Source organism: Fibroporia radiculosa, assembly GCF_000313525.1.
Source record: "Fibroporia radiculosa TFFH 294 genomic supercontigs, scaffold4635, whole genome shotgun sequence".
Lineage (NCBI taxonomy): Eukaryota > Fungi > Basidiomycota > Agaricomycetes > Polyporales > Fibroporiaceae > Fibroporia > Fibroporia radiculosa.
In genome coordinates this window covers 99,351-120,018 of record NW_012133409.1, presented here as the reverse complement: position 1 = coordinate 120,018, position 20,668 = coordinate 99,351, and the positions used below count along the sequence as shown (strand labels likewise).

Below are 20,668 nucleotides of genomic sequence, written 5' to 3'. Positions count from 1 at the left end.
GACGAATAGTTAGGAAAGAAAAAGAAACCCCCCTCCAAGCTGTAACAGTAGCCTTTGAGTCTGTAGAATTTGCTACAAGGCCTAGTATGAGATAGAATGATACCCAATATTGACCACATTACCCATGCCTGCAGAGTTATTTGTCTACATGTAAAATTGACATTGGATATGAGCAATGAAGAAAGCTTGGAGAAGAGCTAGTGCATGGAGGATAAAATACGTATAAACATGATCAAGAATAAGCGATCGAGATGCGGCATGTGCGAACACGTGAGTGCGCCTGCAGGTCCGAGGTCGCGATCGACTCGATGTGCATTTACGCCTCCTACCATAACCGCCGCCCACCATGACTTACCCGAATGCAGTGAGTTTCACCTATGTTTCTTTACATTCCGGTCTTCATCTCTGCAAGATTTATCCTCCCATTTGCGTCGCGCATAGCGACATCGAGAGTCTTCATCGGACGAGCTCCGATGATGATGATGAAAGAACTGCTCAGCTTCACTTTGTCCCTCAGTCGGCCGATCACAGCTTTGATGTGGAACAAAGGGTGGACGGGATCTTGAAGAGCGATATGTCAATCGACAACGCGCAATGCAACGAAAAAACTACCAAGTCACATTTGCGAGAATCTGACGCATATAGTCGGTCAGGTGAGCATAACCAGATGGAAAGCCTACAACAGAACGCCGCTACGGTGAGCCATCATACCACACTTCACTCGCCAGTCACCTTCTCAGCTTGCTTCAGACCTGGGCACCGCGCCGAATTGTGTTGCCAGCCGATGCATCCACTTGCATTCGACCCGACATTGAAACCGCTACTGACGAAGTACAGCTATCATGCCTCGATTCAGCGCGACTTGTAACTGGTGCTAGTGTATGTTGCGAGAAATTTCAGAGTCGTTGGAGCAGTTTTGAACGCATATATGCAGGCCGCTGCTAAATCTTCCGTCAAATACATCCTCCCTTTATCGTTAACGGAAGCCATTGAGAGCTCTCCTACGGCTGATTCTGCTCCAGGTGATACGAATATCGAACAAATTTCAGAAGTAGAACAAATACACGACGATCATTTGGTCGATTTTGAAGTCTACGTCAAGGGTGAGCTTCCGAGTCGCGGTGGTTTGTAGCGAGTGTATTGATTAACTCTTACGTCAATCAGATTCGCTTTCTGTGCTGGAAGTGACAGACGATCCAGGTAGTCCGTGCACCATTTTCAACGGCTCACCACTGATTGCCAGCCTTTGCTCTCCACCTAATACTGCCTATCGTGAAGAAAACTATGTTGACCCTCTGAGAATTTTTGTCCCGGATGTGGAACAAGTCCGACTTCCGGTGTCCGCTGCTTCGACTTCTGCTCTTTGTTGTACTGATCTGGTTCTGCCTTGTTCTATTTCTGGGGGTTCTCCCGATCATGCCGCTGGATCTCTGTCCATGCTCTGCACAAATGCTGAATCCTGTGATTTGCTTGCTGGGCCCTCTAACGCTGATGTTCATCCAATTGCTGATTCTCTCGATGCTCAGATAATTTACGACCCTGATACTACAGCTGAAGATGCACAACGTACATCTCTACTTCTAGATCCTTTCTGCCATGTGTCAAGTTCGTCTGATTCCCCAGACGGCTCTCGCGTGGATCCGAAGAGGATCAGTTCTGACCTCAGTCTTACAGACGGATGTCTGGGTCACCTTGATTGTCCTATTGTTACAGATGGGACTACTCTGGACGCGGATCCTGTGCCTCTTTCAGCCAAAATGTTCGTAGTAGATACAACGACTGGCTTGCAAGTTGCTGCCGAGAAATACGTAGATGACGAAAAACTTACTTCAAGTATTCCTCCTCAGCTACCTTATCTTGTTGACCTGGTTGTTCTTCAGCTTCCGAATAAGGTGGAGCCTATATCCACAGAATGCTCGTCGTGCGATAGCTTTACTGAAGCCACAAGTACATCTATGATTGCTGACACTGCAAGCACCTATTTTACGGATCAAGAGGCCCCAACAGCAGTTCAAGCTCCGCGGGTTGATGTCAATATATCGTCGAGCGTGCCTTCTGCTCCTAATGAAGAAGCCAGACTGGATTTAGTGGTGCTACCTCTGAGCCCCATCGAATCCGCTCAACTGACCGGAGTTCTGGACCTGGAGGATTCTGGGCTCTCCTGCTCGTTGGGGGACGACCTATGTTCCGACATGGTATTAGATGAAAAGTCGACCTGCTCGCAATATGTCGACCAAGATGCTGAACAGCTTTTGACCACGGATGACATACCTTCCTCTCCGTTACCGTCATCATCGCCTTTTCCATCCTCTAGCCCTTGTAAGATATTTTCTTCCTCGCCTCCATGCAAGGGAAGCTCGCCGCCTTCGTCGCCGCCCCTGTTTGCTATTGATCACCATAAGAGTCACTTAGAGGGCTACCAACTCGATTTTGACGCGCGTCCTATTGTCGGTGCGAAACGGCCGCGGAGCCTGTTCGAACCTGCACTTGGTATTCCAGACGAAATCAATGGAAATGAAGGTTCCCATCATACGAGCTCTTTTGCCAATCAATCGCCTAAGAAATATATGGTACGACCATCATTTTCTGGAATCGGAACACGGCTTACACGATGGACTCACAGAAAATGGATGGCAGCTTGAGGCCAAACAACCTATCCAACCCAAAACGACCCACTCTGATCTCTCAGCAGAAGCAGCGCAGAAAGCTTGTGGCCCCATTTCGCTCGCCTTTAGTGGATATAGCGTTCGCCCATCACGGTGTCGATGCTGTGTATGCAAGTGGCAGGATTCCTCGTGGTCTGGAAGCAGCGAAAGGCGAGACAGTTGACGTTGAAGCTCTAACCCGCCCCAATCTGAGTTATGCGGTGGAGACCAGCGATGCCACCGTGCAGACCAAGGATTGCACCAGGAATGCCGCGAAGCAGTTCAAATCACCGCTATCTGTAGGATCGTCTGTTCCGAACGTCTCATTCTCGAGTGTGACAGCTATGCCTACCATTCAAGCCCTCCAGCGCAGATTGCAAATGCTGAAGCAGGCTATTCGCATCAAGACTGCTGGAGCTGGGTTGGAAGAAGCACAGCTCGAAGAACTTGTTGAAAAGTGGGTGACCGTTGGCAGGGAGGTGGCGTGGGCTGTTTGGGACACCGTGAAGGACCAGAATCCCGGCGAAAGCATCAACACCTGGAGAGGGAAAAGTGGCTGGCTAGAGGAAGAGTTTGGGCGTGGGGAAGGTTCTCGCTCCGGCGGAGCAACCGGCGCGTATCAGGTGCGGAACGAAGGAATTCAAGATGACGAGGAGAACATTTCTACGCACACACCCGGGACAATGCTACGGCACTTGGGCATCGCTCCTGAGACGCTGGGCTGGGACGAGCAAGAGGGGGATTTTGTGGATCTTGGTGATATTTGAGTCGGCTCATTATTTCCCGATCATGGTTCTTCAAGTGCTGTTCGATGCACCATCCCGTTCTGCTTCAATCAAGTCACTCTGTCATGCTGCGCTCGCCAATTTGTAGCTAGTGTCATGTCTTTTTTTCGGATGCTACGTAGCTCGGCTGTTTTCTGTATGTCTTGCAAATTGGAAGTTTACGAATAAATGGAGTGATCATTTCAAGACGGCCTACTTGTCGCTAAGATGCACATGTACATAGTTACTACTATCATAGTACACGCAGCGACTTCGGGTTTGGGCTTTTACGCACACGTGATCGCAACTAGGATCCGACGCGACTCGGACGCGTCGACTTGAAGCCTGCAGCTTGGCCATCAACTGGCTATCGGGATAAAACATCGCCTACAACATTCTGCGAGACACAATGATTGCACAACCTTTCTTTCTTGTGACACCATCCACCCGCGGCCTCTCCTTAGCAATTACTCGACATCTTCTCCAGACAACCCAAAGTCCTGTCGTCGCTACTCATCGCTCGAACAAGCCGGACGCCATTCGCGAGCGCATTCTCTCTCCTCTGCAGAATGTCGACCAGGATCGATTGCATCTGCTCCAACTGGAACTCAAGTCAGAGGATAGCATTGCTGCCGCAGCCCAGTCCCTCGCGGACGTTCTTGCCAAGAGCCCGAAAGGCGACGCATATATCCACACTGCTTTCTTCACAGGCGGGGTCTTGCATCCAGAGCGCCAGCCGGAAGACCTCATCGCCAGTAACATCGAGGAAACGTTCGACATTAACGTCATCTCACATCTCATCCTCATCAAGCATTTCTCTCGCTTTCTTCCTCTGCCTCAGTCGCACCACACCTCATCCGACTCACCGTTGCTGTCAAAGTGGGTTCATATCTCCGCGCGCGTGGGGTCCATTTCAGATAATAGGCTAGGTGGTTGGTTTTCTTACCGTGCTTCAAAGGCAGCATTAAACCAGACAATCCGCACTTTCGACTTATACCTCCAACAGAGGAAGATTCTCGCTCTTTGTGTGGGGATGCATCCTGGTACAGTCAAGACCGATTTGAGCAAAGAGTTCTGGCACGGAGTGCCCGATGGAAAGCTCTTCGAGCCCGAAGACGCCGCAGCAAAAGTGGTGAACGTCGTGCAAAACTTAGACATCCGCAACAGAGGAAAAGTGCTAGATTGGGCGGGAAATGAGGTGCCGCCATGAGATAGTCTGGTTGATAATGACACTGTCCTGTCTTATAGATACATGGAAATCAACACCAAATACAGTTGAGAATTAAAATACACGTATGAAAATCAACGAGGCAAAACATGCAAAATTCAAGAGTTACAGTCCACTTGCATGACGAACGTTTATGTTACGCTCTGGATATCTGACGATTGCCCTCTAAGCATGAGAAGGACTGATAATGTGACAGCTGGCATACCTAGCCTTAATCCTCGTCGCCAGATCTTCCTCGTAAATTTGGTCGTGTCCGAGCTGATTGCCTAGTGTCAGCCATCTATATTAGGAAAAACATTCAGCAGAGCAGTATGAAAAGAATTCTAAAACAGCACTCACCCCGGTCTAGCATTGTGTTTCCGCCCAAAGATCTCGATCTTGCGGCCACCAGGGCACATTCGCTCGATTAAACCATATACCTCATCGGGCTTACGGCTAGTCTCGCGGACTTCAGAGACGATCACGTCTGTGTCGAGCCCTCGGTTAGCCCATGAGGGGAACTTGAGGTTTCCTGCGTCGTCTGTGATGGTTTTCACACCAACAAGCATATGTTCTTTAGTATGGTTTAACCAGTGTCCTGTGCGGCCAGTGCGAATAACGCGTTGAAGCTACAAGGGAGGCAACAGTATAGATGTTTCATGGTTCGAGACAAACACTTGTGAGGTGGCATACCTGGTTTGTCTTGACCCAGACGACTTCATCCACACGAGTATACCCCCAAACGCGTAAACATTCCCGGCCGACTTCCATAGCACGACCGGTAACCCAAAGAAAGAGAAGCCCCTCATCTTGTAATGTCGGTATAGGCATTGCCCGCATCTCGTCGTCTGTCATTGTCCCGTACGGCAACTATTAATCCAGTCCGAGATTCAATGTCAGACGACCATGCTCAAAATCATCATCCGCCACAGTTCGCATACTTCTGAAGCGAGGCCCCTCTGGCTTCGCCCGAGAAGTATACGAAGGAGCACGAAGGCAGCTGAGAACAGACACGCACGCTCATATGAATATCCCATGGTGGGTCCGCCATAATGACATGAAACTTGCCGAGAACGGAGTAGTCAAATCTTCGCAGGTCACAATTAAGCCATTGGGGTGGGAGCTGCAAAGACATGCTTAACGGCTAATCCTTTATCTTGTGATGCATCGTGCTCACTATGGGCGTGTCCTTCCCAGTCGGTCCGAGGCCTACTCCCAGTTTGAACGGCTTACGTTTTGGCTCCAATCTTTGATCGGTTGGACCAGTGCCGTCATTTATATCCCAGTCTAATTCGAAGTGCAGGTAGCGACATGGAGCTTTCTCCTTGCCTCTGCCGCCAGCACCCAGACCACTCGGAAGGCTCACACTGCCGGCACCTTGTGCCCCGTATCCCATCTGACGATGCGATGGCAGAGGCGGGATAGAAGGCGACTGTGCATAAGTCGGCTCCGAGTAGCAGGTGTTAAGGTAGGAGCAATGGCCTAGGGAGGGGTCTGTATGTGGGCGAAGGAGCGGACGAAAATGTATGCGGTCGCATATTGTCGCCGGTCCTCTGCTATTTACGGCATCATTAGTGATGTCCGCAAGGCGGCGCGCCTTGGCACAGTCATCCTTGGTGATGTTAGGGCAGATTGGCTCAAAGCTCCCATTCACGGTACGGAACTGGGAAGGGTAAGTGACACACAGATAATCAAGGGCTGTGACCGCACCTGCTCAGCCAGTAACCTTCCTTTGGCCGTGCAGCGCTGGAGGATATTATATACTTCCTTCATATCCTTGCTCAGACTCGCGAGCGTAGTGGGAGCTGGCTTCAGCTCAGAACGCAACCGCTCAATACGCTCTTCGGCCTCCTCCTCCGCATCTCCAGCAGCAGAATCGGCATCCTCATCCACCACACGCTTGCGCTTGCGTCCCTGCATCCGTGCTGCGCCACCAGATTGCGAGTCGCCAAGTTGCACGTCAATGACCATGAGCTCACCGTCGCGATTCTCGCGCATCACAGAAATCTGGCCATAGTCCCAAGCTTCTGAGAGGCTCTCGAGGATGGCCTCGAAGCGGGAAATATCAGTGAGACGGAATGGAGGTGCGGACTCAGGACTCAGCAGGGGGCCGGTGGGAGAAGTAATGACGTGCGTAAGGAGGTCGAAGGAGGAGATGGGTGCAGTGACTTTGCAAGATGAGAAGAGGGTATGAAGCAGGGACGATGTATTCAGCTTGAGCCTCTCGTCTTCAGACATCTGTCGATACTCAGATCACGCAGAACTCAAAAGGATAGGAACGTCTCCGAACGAGTAGTACTGCAGTAGTATCACGGAAACCGCAGCCACAACTCGTGCCCACGTGATCGCACCCGCGGGCTGCACGAAATACAAAACGCTTGTGGTCTTGACCGCTCTCGATCAACTGTTGTTGCGGCAGGAGGTATTGCAATCAGACAACCCCCTCGCCTTTTACTAGGGGGTTCCGTGTTCTGCCTCCATCATAATGCCGCCTTGCGAATTTTTCAGCTCTCAGCGTTGTCCTGAGTTAATACCCTTCTTTGATTCAATTGTTTTTTTTTTGATCCCGTATACATGCAAAGTCCGAGTTTCATGTTCATAGGTCTATGAAAGGCTCTACAGAATTGTCGTTTGTAACACAAATAAAATTGATTTTTGTTCTCCAAATGATACACAAGCCAACACTATGTATACAATTTGAAAACCTCACGGAACAGCTAGACCAGCCTTTGTGCCAGGGCGCTCAGTCGCCCTCTTAAGCCAGTCCTTCAATCCGCTTATATCAGTATTTGCCCAGATAGACTGCTTCATGCAGACACACCTTCAGAAGCGGGAACTCGTCCAGACTTTCAACCATCGAATGCTTGTGGATATTTATCCATGGGAGCACATTCATGTCGGCGATACTATATGTCCCCCGGCCAGGACCCACGAGCCAATCGCGGCCTTGGGAAAGGCGGATCTCAAGTACGCCATAGAGACGCTTTGTCTCGTCAATATACCCTATTGATTGATTATTGAGAGCCTCCTCAACATCAATAACTGCATGAGATGCTTACGTTTTTTAGCATAGGGAATGTCCTCCTTTGCATACCGGTTGAAGTGGTTCGATTGTCCTTGCATGGGACCAACACCGCCGTGCTGTGATTATTGTAGTCAGCCAACTGTTCACGCACATATTCTGGGACTACCAACCGCGAAAAAGATCCACTGCAGCGTCTCGCTGTATGTGTCGGGGTCCTTCGCAGGATTAAATCCGAATTTTCCCTCCTTATCGTAGTGCTGCTGGAGATAGAGCAAAATCGCCGCGGTCTCGAAGACGATGAAGTTGTTGCGGGAGCGATCGACGAGAACCGGTATGCGACCATTCGGGTTCAGTTTAATGAACCACGGCTCTTTCTGAACATTGGTACTAATATCGATGTTTTGAATGCTGATCATCCAAGATCAGAATGACATGTAGACAGATAGTGCATGGAGAAGACTCACTCGTATTCAGGGCTACCGTACGCAGCTTTGAGCTCTTCAAGGAAGACCGAGACCTTGCGACCGTTAGGGGTCGGGCCAGTGTAAAGAAGCAAGGGTTTGCCAGTATCTGAGGACATGGTAATATTGTGCAGAGGGATAGTGGACTGCTGAAGTCTTTGAGACTTGCTATCGCTGCATTATATACGTCATTCGGGCATCGAGCTTGATTAATCATCGTTGGTTAGATCCCTGCCGCCAGTTTAGTAAGCCATAGGGACTAGTTCCCTTACTACCCTTCGTCACCTCACACTTGAATGATGCAATCCACTTCTCAATTTAAATAAACACATTCAGGGTACGCCATTTCAATAATGCTATTGTCAGCGATCTCAATCGTGGCAAACACCAACGCTCAACTTGGGAGTCCTTAATGTATTATATCGCCACTTACTAATCGATGCAATGACGGCCTGTACATGCAGACACTTGGGGCGGAAAGACTGACGATGTGGTCGCTGCGTAAGACGATTCTGTCTGCCGAGGCAGTACATCGTGATGGCACTGCCCGGATGAAATGCCAGACTTGGACGGCGTAGACAAGGCACAAGACTTAATGTTTGTGCCATTTATACCAATGCCAAATCGTATCGAGCCCCATCTATGACGTATCTTGTATTGCAATTTATCTATGAGACTCAAGCCCCGTGAGAGCATCCATACCAAAAAGTTCCATAGCAAGTACTAGATATCATGTGCGCGCACCAGACATACCCGCTTCGCGGCCTACCAAAGGTTCCGCTTCGAAACTCTAAAATTGAAAATCTCTCTTATTGGGGTGGAGAATTAGTCTAAAGTTGTATGCGTTTGTGATGCCAGCGACATAGGGCGAACCAAGGGCTTCTTACGGAAAGCTAGGCATCTCTGAATCGAATGGACAGCCATGTGTTAGATGGCCGTAGCTTGCAGCATTCGTGATTAAATTTTTATGTTGGAAGAGCTGATCAGAATGAAAGGGGTGCCGATACAGCGAATCGCTTGAGTACAAGCCTCAGAACGCTGATCTACGATGGCAAACGCGGCTCCCTGTGGTCAAAATAGACTATCTCGATAAACGAGACTTTACAGATGGATGAGTGGGGATATGTGAGGGCATATGATACACACCAATCACACAAAGTAATATCATGACTCCTGTTCCAGAAGAGCAGGAGCGGGTGGCCACCAGTCCGGCAACCAATGCGTGAGTTCCGAAGTCTGTTTTTCCGCACTCCCTGTTTCGACTTCTAAAACAATGTTTCCATTCTCCACAGCAGGTAGATGCTCTAGCCGCAGAAGCGCAAGACCAACGCCGTTGACGGAGCTGAGTAGTTTTCCCGTCGCTCGGTGTCGAGGTTTACGGACAGCGCCATTGCTCGATTCAGTAACGCGAGCCTTGATGTCTAAATTCGAGGGAAAGCTCAACTGAGAGATGGGCGCCCGAGACCTGAGCAAAATGGAGCAATCAGCGCAACCAGAATGTGCGCTCAAGGTGACCGGCTTACGCATCTCCTGGTGAATGAATCACGACGGGCAATACCCTTTTCCGTATTATACCGGTGTGATATGTTCGAACAGTAAGTTCTTGCCCGATATAGCATCCCTTTCTAAAATCCACTTAATGTGAACAATAGCGTCAGCGCGACAAGACAAAGCTGACAGAAAACAGATCACTAACGTGCGCCCATCATGTCCAGGTTCGAGTCCATTGGAAATGCTTGCATGGGGGCGATATCCGCCGCCCCTTCCGGAACACCGCGTAATATTCGATGCAGTAGGTAGTCATCCGGTGAAGCGATATCGTACGTAGCTGTTCCCTTAGCTGCGCGTTCGTTAGAGTTACGCAGCCAACCGATATTTGACTGGTCACTCACGTTTTTCCCCCTTCCTGACAATAAGTCGATGCCCCATTCCGCTAGCCCTGCGGTCGCGAAGAACCCCTTTTTCTGTTCCCCACGGCGAGTCGTTCGTATAATCCCAGACGGGTTCTACCGCACCACTACGAGCACGGCTCCATTGTCTCTCTGTCTCCCAGGCTTTCTCATTCTCAGAACCCCAAGCTGCCCACACGTCATACTCTTCAGAAACATCGCGAAGCTTCACTTTTGACCGAAGTACATAGCGCTTAAGCATTGGGAGAAGAGGAGGTGCCTCGGTCAACGTAGCATCGTACTCTACGAGGTAGCCCTGCGAGCCAGTTGCACTAGTGTGCGCATAGAGAAATACATCGTATAACACCCTACCCTTGAAGACAGTATTTCAGCCGAATAGATAACTCATCAATGCAGTTGGCTTGCCTGTGCATGCAAGAAGGCCGTATAGAAGTGACCCCGCGGATTTGCTGGAATAGATGAGGCAACAATACCGTTGAGGAACTCGGTCGCCTGTGAACCGGTCACTGACAATATCGAGCGACGCGGAACAGGAGCAATGGTTGGTACATTGCGGACGAGGGCGCGGACACTGGGTGGCAGCATGAGAGCAAGCCGTTGACCAAGCCATTTCCGGTGTTCCGACGATTCGGGTAACCGGCGTCTTGCTCCTCGCTGCATCCATGTCCTCCTCGTGCCAGCACCTCATTTCTGCCCTGAAGGAATGCTTGCTGCAGTCGGACTGCGTTTTGAAGAAAGGGAACTTGCCTTCAGAATGCCTGAAGCAGCACACAAGTGAACTTCCCGAGGAGTGCCTGTCCTTGCGGCGGGCCACATTCGAGTGCAAAAGAGGAATGGTATGTACCCTGCTGCATCTTGCTATTCTGGTCGCATTCTCATGTCTTGTACACAAGTTGGATATGCGGAAGCGGTTCCGTGGAAACAATGTCGGTCTACCCCCAAATGCCACGGCGGGGCACGATGCTGTGCCAGAAAACACGGAGGGTCGAACATCTACCTAATATCACTAACAGGCTTCTAGAGGACACTTCAACCGTCCTTATCCTTAAAGCATGGCGGAGGAGTGAAGTTGCAGGAACTGTGGCATAGCACCGCCGAGAGTGTATGGTTCACCCGTCTAAGGCCATTGAGGGCCGTTTGCAAGGAGTCCGATCATTGTATAGTGAGGGCGTGTCCACGGGACACTCATTTGTCTGCGTTGCTCTGCTTATTCATGATGATTCAAAGTAGTATCAACGCCGTGTATTCCGCATCTGCCAATCTGCCTGTACGAACGGACTATGACCAAACACAATTGAGTGGCATGTTACACAACATATCCCCACTGTTTTATTACGAAAGTTGTTCCTCATACAATTCATCGTAGCAAGGGGCCTTCCACCACGACGGTTGAGAAGACGTAATCACCGTCGTGACTGATGCTTGTATGAAGCGTGCCAATTGGGGTCGCCAAAGCTGATGGGTGGTATGTGAGGGTGGGCTTGCGAGAGCCCCCAGAGGCAAGGAATGTCAACTCTTTCCAAGTAGGCCTTGCGTGTGGATACAGACCCTTGTATGCGGCTTCCTTCACACTGAAGCTGATAATCGTAGCACGTTCAGACAGTGCACCACACAGAAAAGGGAGTACATGTTCACCGCACAGCAAGAAACCTGTCTCTTAATGCAGCATTCTTCGTGGAAAGGGGCTGCCACACTGTCAGTTCTTCGTCACTGAGGATGCGAGCTGCTATTCGTGTCGCAGACCGTCTCTTGACAAGTGCTATTATTCGGTGGATATTGAGAACATCAACACCGACGCCTAGAATGGGCATTACGGTGGGCCATACACCATACAATACGTTGGCGTTCACTAGAGTGAGTGACAATGAAGGAGTGAGCTTGGCGGCTCAGGTAGCAGAACAGACTAGTAGTAGAAGTCCAGCAAAATCGCCTATTACATATACATAAGTAGTAGGATCGCAGATCCCGATTCTAGCAACGCACGTGAGCTTGATCAACTCGATTTTTCCTCGAACGGTTCTTACAGTAACCCCGAATCATCGCCCTCTGTCTGCCTCTTGAAATTATCATCCATCTCATCTTTACAGAACATCTCGGACGAATATATCAACTGAGTATTGGCAATGCCGTATAAGGCGGCCGTCGATTATATTTGCGCGTCTACCAACAGACATCCTTACGCCGCGGACGCATCTAGTTGCTCTCTGGTGGCATTTGGAACAAATAAACTAATCGCACTATGGAACGCCGAAGTACTTCAAATCTCGAAAACAATTCTCGCACATGACTTATAAACATATAGGATGAATTTGAGCAAGGAGTGTTTGAGACACTTCCCGGGCACGAAGGGCTCGTAACATGCGTTCGGTTCCTTCAGGATGACCACTTCATTAGTGCAGATGACAAGGGTGTCCTGAGGTCATGGAAACATGACGGAACCCAGGCATGCTTGCCTCGCATGTATCTAGAAGGCTTGAATGACATGGTGATTTATTCCAGTGGAAATCAGGACGTGCTGTTCAAGCACACGAGACAGCCATTTCTACCCTCGCGGTCTATGACAGCGTCCTTGCAACCGGGGCTTCGGACTCCCTTGTGAAGATATGGCAGATATTTCAAAGTGAGGACAAAGGCGAGGTTTAGCAATTGTTATCGTTGACGATGTTGCTAAGTTTCTGAATCCGATTGCAGTCGAAATATCTGAAATTCAGTCAATATCTCTTCACGGGAGATATCCTTTGTCTCTCGCACTATCTCAACTTCCCGGAGTACAAGGTATGTACCCAAGAGACAGCATTGATTTGTATCTGAGCATATCTGTATCAGCAACAATCATTGCTATCGGTAGCACCGATCGCAACGTCCAGCTCTGGATCCGCTCAGAAGACAAGGTAATATCTTGCACCCCCGCTCATCATGTTAAATTCTCTTATATTGCGTCAGTTCGTGCATTCAGCTACACTTTCCGGACACGAAGATTGGGTCCGATGTCTGGCTTTCCGACAACCCGACCATAATTTGAATCATCTGGTATTGGCTTCCGGATCTCAGGACACTACTATTCGCCTTTGGAATATCGAGAGCTATCTCGGAAGAGGCTCTGAGGCATCTCAAGACCCATCTGATGATGTCACAGACGACCTACTTGACGCCTTTGAAGCATCTTTGGCGGACTTGGCGGAGGGTGAAGAGGGAGGTCGTCAAATATCTCTGAAGAGACACATGCTCACGGTCAAATCAGACCAAAGGTACGTAGTGGTTCGGTCTTGTATCTTGAATGACTGAATTAGAAATACGCAAGTTCACAACAATTCTCCGTCACTTTCGATGCCCTCTTGATCGGCCACGAAGCTGGGGTTACTTCCATTTCCTGGCGTCCCGATGCATCCTCTACTGTTCCCACTCTTCTGTCCACCTCCTCCGACTCCTCTTTGATTATGTGGTCGCCTTCCACAGTTTTCACTTCAAACAAAGACAATACAGCATCAATCTGGATAAATAATCAACGATTTGGCGATGTTGGTGGGCAGAGACTAGGCGGTTTTGTAGGTGGTTTATGGACTCGCAATGGAGCGGACGCTTCAGCTTGGGGATGGAGTGGAGGCTGGCGACGTTGGCGTTGTGCCCGAGACGAAGGGTCGCAAATAGCAGATCCACGAACAGAAAGTTGGAGTGAGGTAGGTGCGATCACCGGACATAGTGGCCCGGTCAGGGGACTCTCATGGAGTACAGATGGGGCATACCTCCTCTCCGCCGGGTGAGAGATCAATTTTACAATTCATTTACCACTGCTACTGAACTCTTTACTAGTTTGGACCAGACCACACGCATTCACGGGGCCATTCCTAAGTCTACGAACGGTAAATCAGCCGTGGTGTGGCATGAAATCAGCCGCCCCCAAGTGCACGGATATGACCTCGTTGACATTGCGTCACTGGACACCTTAGGGTTCGTTAGTATTGCAGACGAGAAAGTTGCTCGTGTGTTCGAGGCGCCTCGTGAATTCATCGACATAGTCAATAATCTCGAGATAGCACATCTCGTTGGAGGAGAGGTGAGCTCGAGAAGCTGTATATTCTTCGCCATGTCATAGACTCATCCTGTTATTCATTAGTCCCAGAGACCCCGTGCAGCTACGGTCCCTCCTTTGGGTCTATCAAACAAAGCCGTAAGTGAAGGTGAGGCAAGATAATGCGCCGATATGGTCACATCGCTAAGCTGCTGATTAAGTAAATTCGGAAACGCTGGATGCAAATGCTCCCTACGATGCTATCCGAATAAAACGGAGGCCCTTTGAAGGCGAACTTGCTGCAATCACCTTATGGCCTGAGACCGAGAAAGTGTTTGGTCACGGTTATGAAGTAAGTACTTGGTGAAAATCCACGTTGACGTGCATCTTCTCATAACAGGTAATACTAGTCCATCAGTCTCGCGATATCGAACTCAAATAAGTTCATGGCTACAGCATGTAAAGCCACAAATCCCGAGCACGCGGTGGTCCGTGTATATGACACAGAAAAATGGCAACCGTTTGGGCAACCTCTGCCTGGTCATACGTTGACTATCACACGGATTGCGTTCAGCCCGGATGACAACTACTTGTTGTCTGTTTCTCGCGATCGTACGTGGCGATTGTTCGAGAAGAACAGTGCAGGCAAGAGTCACTTACTCGTAGAAGGGCGCCAACCATTGATCTGAAATTAATTTCACTAGATGGAACAAGCGGATATGTACCCGTTGCGGCTGACAAGTCCCATGCTCGGATTATATGGGATTGTGCATGGGACAACGATGGAAAAATATTTGCCACAGCATCCAGAGACAAGACGGTGAGCTACATTCCAGCGCAGCTTTTCTGGACATTTATAATCATCATATAGGTGAAAATCTGGCATCAAGATCCGGATACAAGCAAGTGGACAGCCGCATGCGCTATCAAAACAATCGACGCTGCTACCGCTGTGGCTTTCGCACCTTCAGATCTCGGACGCCGGTAAGTCGATCTACTCGATCTCACGTAACTTTTAGTATTTACCCTCGGTTCACAAAGTATCATGGGGATTGGGTTGGAATCTGGAGAAATTGTGATCTACTCTTGTGCGACAGCAACCATTTCTGATTGGCAACTCGAGCTCAGTATTGACTCTCGGTAAGCGTGAAATAAGCTGAGGTCGCAGATAGAATTTGACATCGCCTACAGGACCGCACACGTCGACCAGATTCATCGCTTGATGTATCGTCCTAGCAATGACAGCACAACGATGCAACTTGCAAGCTGTAGTGAAGATAATACATTGAAGATACTGACTGTCCATACTACGGGATCATGAAGAGTCGATCGCAGTACGTTGGGGAATCAAGGAAAAGGCCATGCAGTATACAGTGTAGACAACTGGGTATAGACCCAAGAACTAGCTAGTAACGAGACAATCTGGTTAGATGTGATATATGAAGGGTATGACACAGTAGAATGCGCAGTGCGACTTTGTCATTAAACAAGAGCAGGCAGCATGGGCGGGATAGCTTGAGGCCAGGAAAGCAGTGATAGGGATACACAAACGACGATAATGTCAACTAAACAATGTCGCGGAGACTCATGGGAACTTCGGGCTACGATGCGTTTAACATCGACTCTGAGCAGTCAAACAGCAATACTCACGCATTTAATCCTGACAAACGAATTCGCATGTCAATACGCATATATTGGTAATGAAAAATATCCTCACTTGTAGAAGCACTCTATAGAGCGCAGCATTTCGACATCACCACCAGTAGCAGTGACAAAATTGATGATGACACCTGCGCGTGAATAACTAGGAGCAATAGCAGGAGCAACGCTGGCCAACGTTTTGCATTAGTTTCAAATACATAAAGAGGAAAAAGAGCTGGCCACAGACCGATGGGCGTATTCTTCGACAGCTTTTGGTAGATCTGTCGACACACTCTAGTCAGTAATCTACGGTTTAACCCTATAATGGAATGCTTGCCATAATTGATGATGAGAGGAATTTGAGACACCTCCGGTGTCTTGACCTGAACATCGTAAACGACCAATACCTTCGCTGTCGATTGTCGCATGATACCAGAGGGAGGACCGCGGAACTTGTTGAGGGCAGCGAGCTTGGCTCCCGCATTCATATCTCCATGCTAGATCACCTGTTTAGATACTCAACCAAACATGTGCAAGGAATACACTCACTAGAGGAACAGCCTCAAGGCCCCTGCTCGCTAATTTATACACTACGGCGTCCAAAGCCGTCATCCCACCTACGTGAATGATTGCCTGCGGTACATCAAGATCATCGAATAGATCGGCAAGGGCTTCCAACTTCCATTCCCGAGCTTGCGCCGTTTCAGCGCTGGATGCGCCTCTACCCGAACCGATAATTCCAAGTCCAGTGGTAGGCAAAGGTGCGTCTGATCGGCCGCCTGCAGTAAAGGCAAGGTACAGATAGAATTGCCGGAGACCACGGGCACCCTGACTCGTGTCTGCATGCGTCACGTTACCGTCACGACGAACAAGGACCCTGACAGGCTCCCGCAGTTGGATAGCTTGAGCAAGATTCAACACGTCCTGCGGGACAGTATTGGAAAACAAAGCCGTTTGTCGCTCGATAGCCTGTGACAGGCCGCCGTTCGCTGACTCAATGGGAGGAGACGATCTCAGGCCAATCGCCGAGAATCTCCGAGCCGCGTTTTGCATGGGAGGTATGAGTGAGTTAGGCGCGTTCGATTCAAATGCTGAGAAGGATGCGTGCGATGCAGACCCCGGATTACTGCCAGGCGATGTCGCCCCAAGAGGGCGAGAACGAGGGGGTGGCAGGAGCTTGATGATATTGAAGACGTATTCGTGGAGGTTTCGTGCAATCAATTGATCGACTTCGTCCAATACCAGGAATCGAACTTCAGTCCCGGGCATACCACCGGGCGATGTGAAGAGGGCGTGCAACTTCTGAGGTGTACCGCAAATTATATGGGGCATATTCTGTTGCAAAATTCGGAGTTCTTGGTTGAGATCAACACCAGCGGAAGCAGATCCAACTCCTAACGCCGATTTGATACCAATAGGTCCACCTAGATCGCGAATCATCCTTTGGGCTTGTGTCGCTTGGTCGACTGTCGTAGAAATCATGACCACCAGAGGACCCCGAACGGGAACACGCATGGAGGCGTTGCTCAGTGCAACATGAATAGCTGGTATGACATAGGCTGCAATCCGCTCCTGAGTTGGTGGAGCCTGGGCGATAATGTCTGCACCTCGCAGTAGGAATGGTAGTGCGCGTTGCTGGATCTTGTTCGGAGGTCCCACACTAGAAAATATGATATAAAGAGTCAGAAGACCCTGCCTCCATCATCAGCAAGACTCACCCAAAAGTGTTCAATGATCGCAGCAGATCGGGAGCGAGGGCCAGCTGATCCCATTTCGTGATTATGGGTCCCCCCTCCCGAGTAGATGATGAACCACCAGTCAAATTCTCACCCTGAATAGAAAACTTCTCATCAGCAAATTATTTTAACCGATACAGGGGCCTTTCCCTAAAGGATTAGATAACCTACACCTGCAGAATCACGTCTCATCAATGCGGAAACAGATCTACGCTTGTCACGGAAGAGAGTATCTTGACGATTAAGCGGGCCAGAGGAATCAGCAGGTCGCAATGGAACATCGATGTTTCCAGCAGACCACGTTCGCATAGGAGGATTGGGCATGCGTGGATTCGGTCTCATGTCAGGGCGACCAGGTAAGCCATGACCCAATGTTGAACCCGTCGAAAGCACCTGTTGAGGCGTGGCTTGGTTGGAACTTAGATCTCCCTGTCCAATATTGCCTGGTAATAGGGGCACAGATTGAAGCCCTGCGCCTGCAGCTTGCATCTGTTGTGTCTGTAACGCCAACAACTGGCCAACAGAAGTGGTTAGCGTATTGAGTCTGTTGGAAATTTGACTTATGTCGTCCGTAGGCGCAGGTTGATTTGGCGCAATACTCGCGTTCATGGACGCCCGTGGCCCATTAGCAGAGGAGAACAGGGTCTGAGAAGCCGGAGCGGGAGCAAAGGGATCCTTGAATTCTGGTGGTCCGTTCGTATGGAGTGTCCTCTCTACGAGTATATCCAGCTTGCGGTGGACGTCGTTGAGATCTCGTTGTATCTCACGACTAGTATATTCACAGCGAATGAGCCGGTCTATGAGATCGTGGACGAAGGGTGAAGCCCTCAGTTGAGTATCAAAGGATATCGATAAGTCTGCGCTCGATGCGAAATGGCTGCCGGAGTCTAGAGATGAGGCAGGAGACGAGGATAAAAATGGTGCATGTACGAGAGATGACCGAGTATTGCTGGTATCCAATACAACGGGAGGAGTGTTAAGGCGATCCCGACCACGTCCGAGCATATTTCCAAGAAACGAAATATTCGACGCCGACTGTCCGTTAGGGATCGCAGGGCTAGGAGTGTCGTCGCCTTCTGGAATACTATCCGTAGTCCCAGACATACTTCTTGCAACCTGTCTCTCATGAGCGGAAAATGTCCTATCTCCTTCGGGTTGATTACTCGCTGGAGAATGACGAGGCCCTTCGTCTGATGAATTAAGATGCACCCCAGGCCCAGAGTTGCGATCACGGTCATCTTGAAGTGAAATGGGCGACGACCGCATGGAACGATGTTCCGACGGAGAAAGGGAGATGGTGGAACCTGACGTGCTGTAATGCTGTTCCCGGTTTAGTGGCACTCGGAATCCGATACTGGAGCCTCTGCCTTCATCGTCGTTGACCCGCATTCCGCCAGGAAAGAATGGAGTAGAGGCGGGGTTCAGAGCAGGGCTCCTTGCTATCGGGTCCATGACAGTGACCAGCAACCGTGTGGCTCGCAACGATCAGAAAGAGACGACGCTACCACTGGAGAACAGCACATTCAGCTGCTGCAGAGGAATAGAATGTAAACAAGACAGAGACCGACCTGTGACGCCTGATTGCAACTACCAGACGGATTCCATCCAGCTCGCGATGTACAGACGTGTCGAGAAAGGTGAAAGGCCAAGTCAGCTCGGGTGCGACTCGGAGCTGGTCGACCAGCTGTTGTGTCGCAGGTCGCGACAGCTGGGTTTGATTGGCGGTTTCTGGGCTTACGTGGGACATCAAACATACTCTAACAGGAAAATAACCTCATTCCATTACATCTATGCATACATCGCAACTTGGATAATAAGTACAAGTCTTAAAGAACGTGAATGGGCACATTTCAGGGCGCCATGAGACAAAGGAGCGACCAGCAACATACGCTATACCAAAAGAGGAAATTCTACATTACGGTCTTCGGGAAAGACATCGCGGCGAACGCATGCGTTCGAGCGAGAGGCTGCAGCCCCCTGGGCCGCGCAGGGGCGGTCACATCTTGATGTTGGGTGGAGGGGCCTGCTCGAGATGGACCGGCCTCGGCATTAATATACTGAGTCCGGTCGATAGTGACACGCCTGACACAGTGGAACATGATTCATAGCACATTCAAAATAGTGCTCACAAAACGTACTTAATAGCATTAAAGGCAGCTTGTACGTCCATTTTGGGAGCGGGAACCTTCTTCGCCATATGCGCATTGACAATCTCTTGGGTCTCGGGCAGATCAGCGGCACTTAGACAGACCTTTTCTGGAATGAAACTTCGAATATCATAGTGATGTTGAACATACCGCTAGCTTAATTCCAAACAGCCTGTGCCCGTTCATCTTGAGAGCCCGCCTAGCAGCAGAGGCATCCGAGAACTCGACTGACGCATACTGTCTGTCGTTACTATTGGCAGCAACTGGACCAGCACCCGCGAATGGGGTGCCCGAACTGGTTCGGATCTGAACTCGAGTGACATGCCCAAACCGCATGAAAGCCTGGAACAAAATTTTCTCGTCGATATTCCTGTTAAGCTGCAGGACATATATGAGCGTACTCAAACAATAACCAAAGACTAAGCTCACGCACATTTCCAACAAAAACAAATGACCAATCTGACCTCATATTGTTGATGTTGACCTTTGGAACGGTTGTCTTCGGACCATTTGCGTTTTTCTTAAATGCTTTCTTGAGATTCCCCTTCTCTTTAAGACTCATTCCAGCCGGTGTCTTCAATTTATTTTTGTCTCGCCGTGCATGTCTTTTCGAAGGACCGGCAGCATTGTGGTTCTTATCTGTGGTGATTGTCATACTAGCCAAACGCTGAAAATACTGCAAGTTAGATATGCAAGTACATAGATGACAATGCAAGGCGACGGCTTACCTGGGGGATGCGATCATTCGCAAGATCATCAGCAGAGTCAGTAGGGCAGCGGAAACGGGCCATGTTCCTTTAAAACAGTTGCAAACTCAGAAAGGGTTGGGATAATCTCGAGGAGCGTCTTGACGTGGGGACTTATAGATGTCTTGACTCTTGAGGTTGCGCGGGTCTTGAAGCGACAAGTGTCTTGATGTCGCGAGGGTCTTCAGAAGTCCGTGGGGCCAATAATCAGAGAAGAAGTCAACTCAGCCCTTTTATAAGTTTGTGGCCAAGGGGCCTGTGCAAGCCGGACGCACTGGCACAGAACCCTGACCGTTTTGGCGCAAGCAACGGGAATCCAAGCAAGGCCTTGTATTTGGGTCATCACGTGATGATATCCTTGACGACCATGCGGCGTG

At 49.7% G+C, this 20,668-nt stretch overlaps 9 protein-coding genes across 9 annotated transcripts; 3 read left to right on the top strand and 6 right to left on the bottom strand.

The window, feature by feature from the left end:
• Nucleotides 1–346: 346 nt before the first annotated feature.
• Nucleotides 347–3,412, top strand: FIBRA_05544 (uncharacterized protein; the record flags this gene model as incomplete). Its single annotated transcript, XM_012327306.1, has 5 exons — nucleotides 347–697; nucleotides 751–879; nucleotides 935–1,103; nucleotides 1,165–2,570; nucleotides 2,624–3,412. The coding sequence occupies 5 exons, from the start codon at nucleotides 347–349 to the stop codon at nucleotides 3,410–3,412; spliced, it is 2,844 nt and encodes a 947-aa protein (XP_012182696.1).
• Nucleotides 3,413–3,818: 406 nt separating this feature from the next.
• Nucleotides 3,819–4,619, top strand: FIBRA_05543 (uncharacterized protein; the record flags this gene model as incomplete). The annotated part of the gene is made up of 1 exon (XM_012327305.1): nucleotides 3,819–4,619. One exon carries the CDS (start codon nucleotides 3,819–3,821, stop codon nucleotides 4,617–4,619), a length of 801 nt encoding a protein of 266 aa, XP_012182695.1.
• Nucleotides 4,620–4,742: 123 nt separating this feature from the next.
• FIBRA_05542 (uncharacterized protein) lies at nucleotides 4,743–6,854 on the bottom strand (the record flags this gene model as incomplete). Its single annotated transcript, XM_012327304.1, has 8 exons — nucleotides 4,743–4,788; nucleotides 4,843–4,917; nucleotides 4,977–5,245; nucleotides 5,310–5,486; nucleotides 5,558–5,575; nucleotides 5,635–5,739; nucleotides 5,794–6,279; nucleotides 6,327–6,854. 8 exons carry the CDS (start codon nucleotides 6,852–6,854, stop codon nucleotides 4,743–4,745), a joined length of 1,704 nt encoding a protein of 567 aa, XP_012182694.1.
• A 468-nt stretch (nucleotides 6,855–7,322) lies between these two features.
• On the bottom strand, nucleotides 7,323–8,221 carry FIBRA_05541 (uncharacterized protein; the record flags this gene model as incomplete). Its single annotated transcript, XM_012327303.1, has 5 exons — nucleotides 7,323–7,382; nucleotides 7,438–7,619; nucleotides 7,676–7,757; nucleotides 7,812–8,049; nucleotides 8,106–8,221. 5 exons carry the CDS (start codon nucleotides 8,219–8,221, stop codon nucleotides 7,323–7,325), a joined length of 678 nt encoding a protein of 225 aa, XP_012182693.1.
• A 1,045-nt stretch (nucleotides 8,222–9,266) lies between these two features.
• Nucleotides 9,267–10,253, bottom strand: FIBRA_05540 (uncharacterized protein; the record flags this gene model as incomplete). The annotated part of the gene is made up of 4 exons (XM_012327302.1): nucleotides 9,267–9,567; nucleotides 9,626–9,737; nucleotides 9,799–9,942; nucleotides 9,995–10,253. The coding sequence occupies 4 exons, from the start codon at nucleotides 10,251–10,253 to the stop codon at nucleotides 9,267–9,269; spliced, it is 816 nt and encodes a 271-aa protein (XP_012182692.1).
• A 1,116-nt stretch (nucleotides 10,254–11,369) lies between these two features.
• FIBRA_05539 (uncharacterized protein) lies at nucleotides 11,370–11,823 on the bottom strand (the record flags this gene model as incomplete). The annotated part of the gene is made up of 2 exons (XM_012327301.1): nucleotides 11,370–11,589; nucleotides 11,648–11,823. The coding sequence occupies 2 exons, from the start codon at nucleotides 11,821–11,823 to the stop codon at nucleotides 11,370–11,372; spliced, it is 396 nt and encodes a 131-aa protein (XP_012182691.1).
• A 312-nt stretch (nucleotides 11,824–12,135) lies between these two features.
• FIBRA_05538 (uncharacterized protein) lies at nucleotides 12,136–15,342 on the top strand (the record flags this gene model as incomplete). Its single annotated transcript, XM_012327300.1, has 15 exons — nucleotides 12,136–12,264; nucleotides 12,315–12,497; nucleotides 12,545–12,632; nucleotides 12,704–12,787; nucleotides 12,839–12,903; nucleotides 12,956–13,260; nucleotides 13,314–13,769; nucleotides 13,823–14,066; nucleotides 14,127–14,190; nucleotides 14,243–14,373; nucleotides 14,432–14,672; nucleotides 14,726–14,841; nucleotides 14,893–15,005; nucleotides 15,063–15,161; nucleotides 15,213–15,342. The coding sequence occupies 15 exons, from the start codon at nucleotides 12,136–12,138 to the stop codon at nucleotides 15,340–15,342; spliced, it is 2,448 nt and encodes an 815-aa protein (XP_012182690.1).
• A 244-nt stretch (nucleotides 15,343–15,586) lies between these two features.
• FIBRA_05537 (uncharacterized protein) lies at nucleotides 15,587–18,850 on the bottom strand (the record flags this gene model as incomplete). Its single annotated transcript, XM_012327299.1, has 8 exons — nucleotides 15,587–15,622; nucleotides 15,672–15,681; nucleotides 15,739–15,849; nucleotides 15,910–15,943; nucleotides 15,973–16,159; nucleotides 16,212–17,322; nucleotides 17,381–17,493; nucleotides 17,570–18,850. 8 exons carry the CDS (start codon nucleotides 18,848–18,850, stop codon nucleotides 15,587–15,589), a joined length of 2,883 nt encoding a protein of 960 aa, XP_012182689.1.
• Nucleotides 18,851–19,308: 458 nt separating this feature from the next.
• FIBRA_05536 (uncharacterized protein) lies at nucleotides 19,309–20,336 on the bottom strand (the record flags this gene model as incomplete). Its single annotated transcript, XM_012327298.1, has 5 exons — nucleotides 19,309–19,480; nucleotides 19,537–19,649; nucleotides 19,696–19,923; nucleotides 19,979–20,212; nucleotides 20,274–20,336. 5 exons carry the CDS (start codon nucleotides 20,334–20,336, stop codon nucleotides 19,309–19,311), a joined length of 810 nt encoding a protein of 269 aa, XP_012182688.1.
• Between the last annotated feature and the right edge of the window lie 332 nt (nucleotides 20,337–20,668).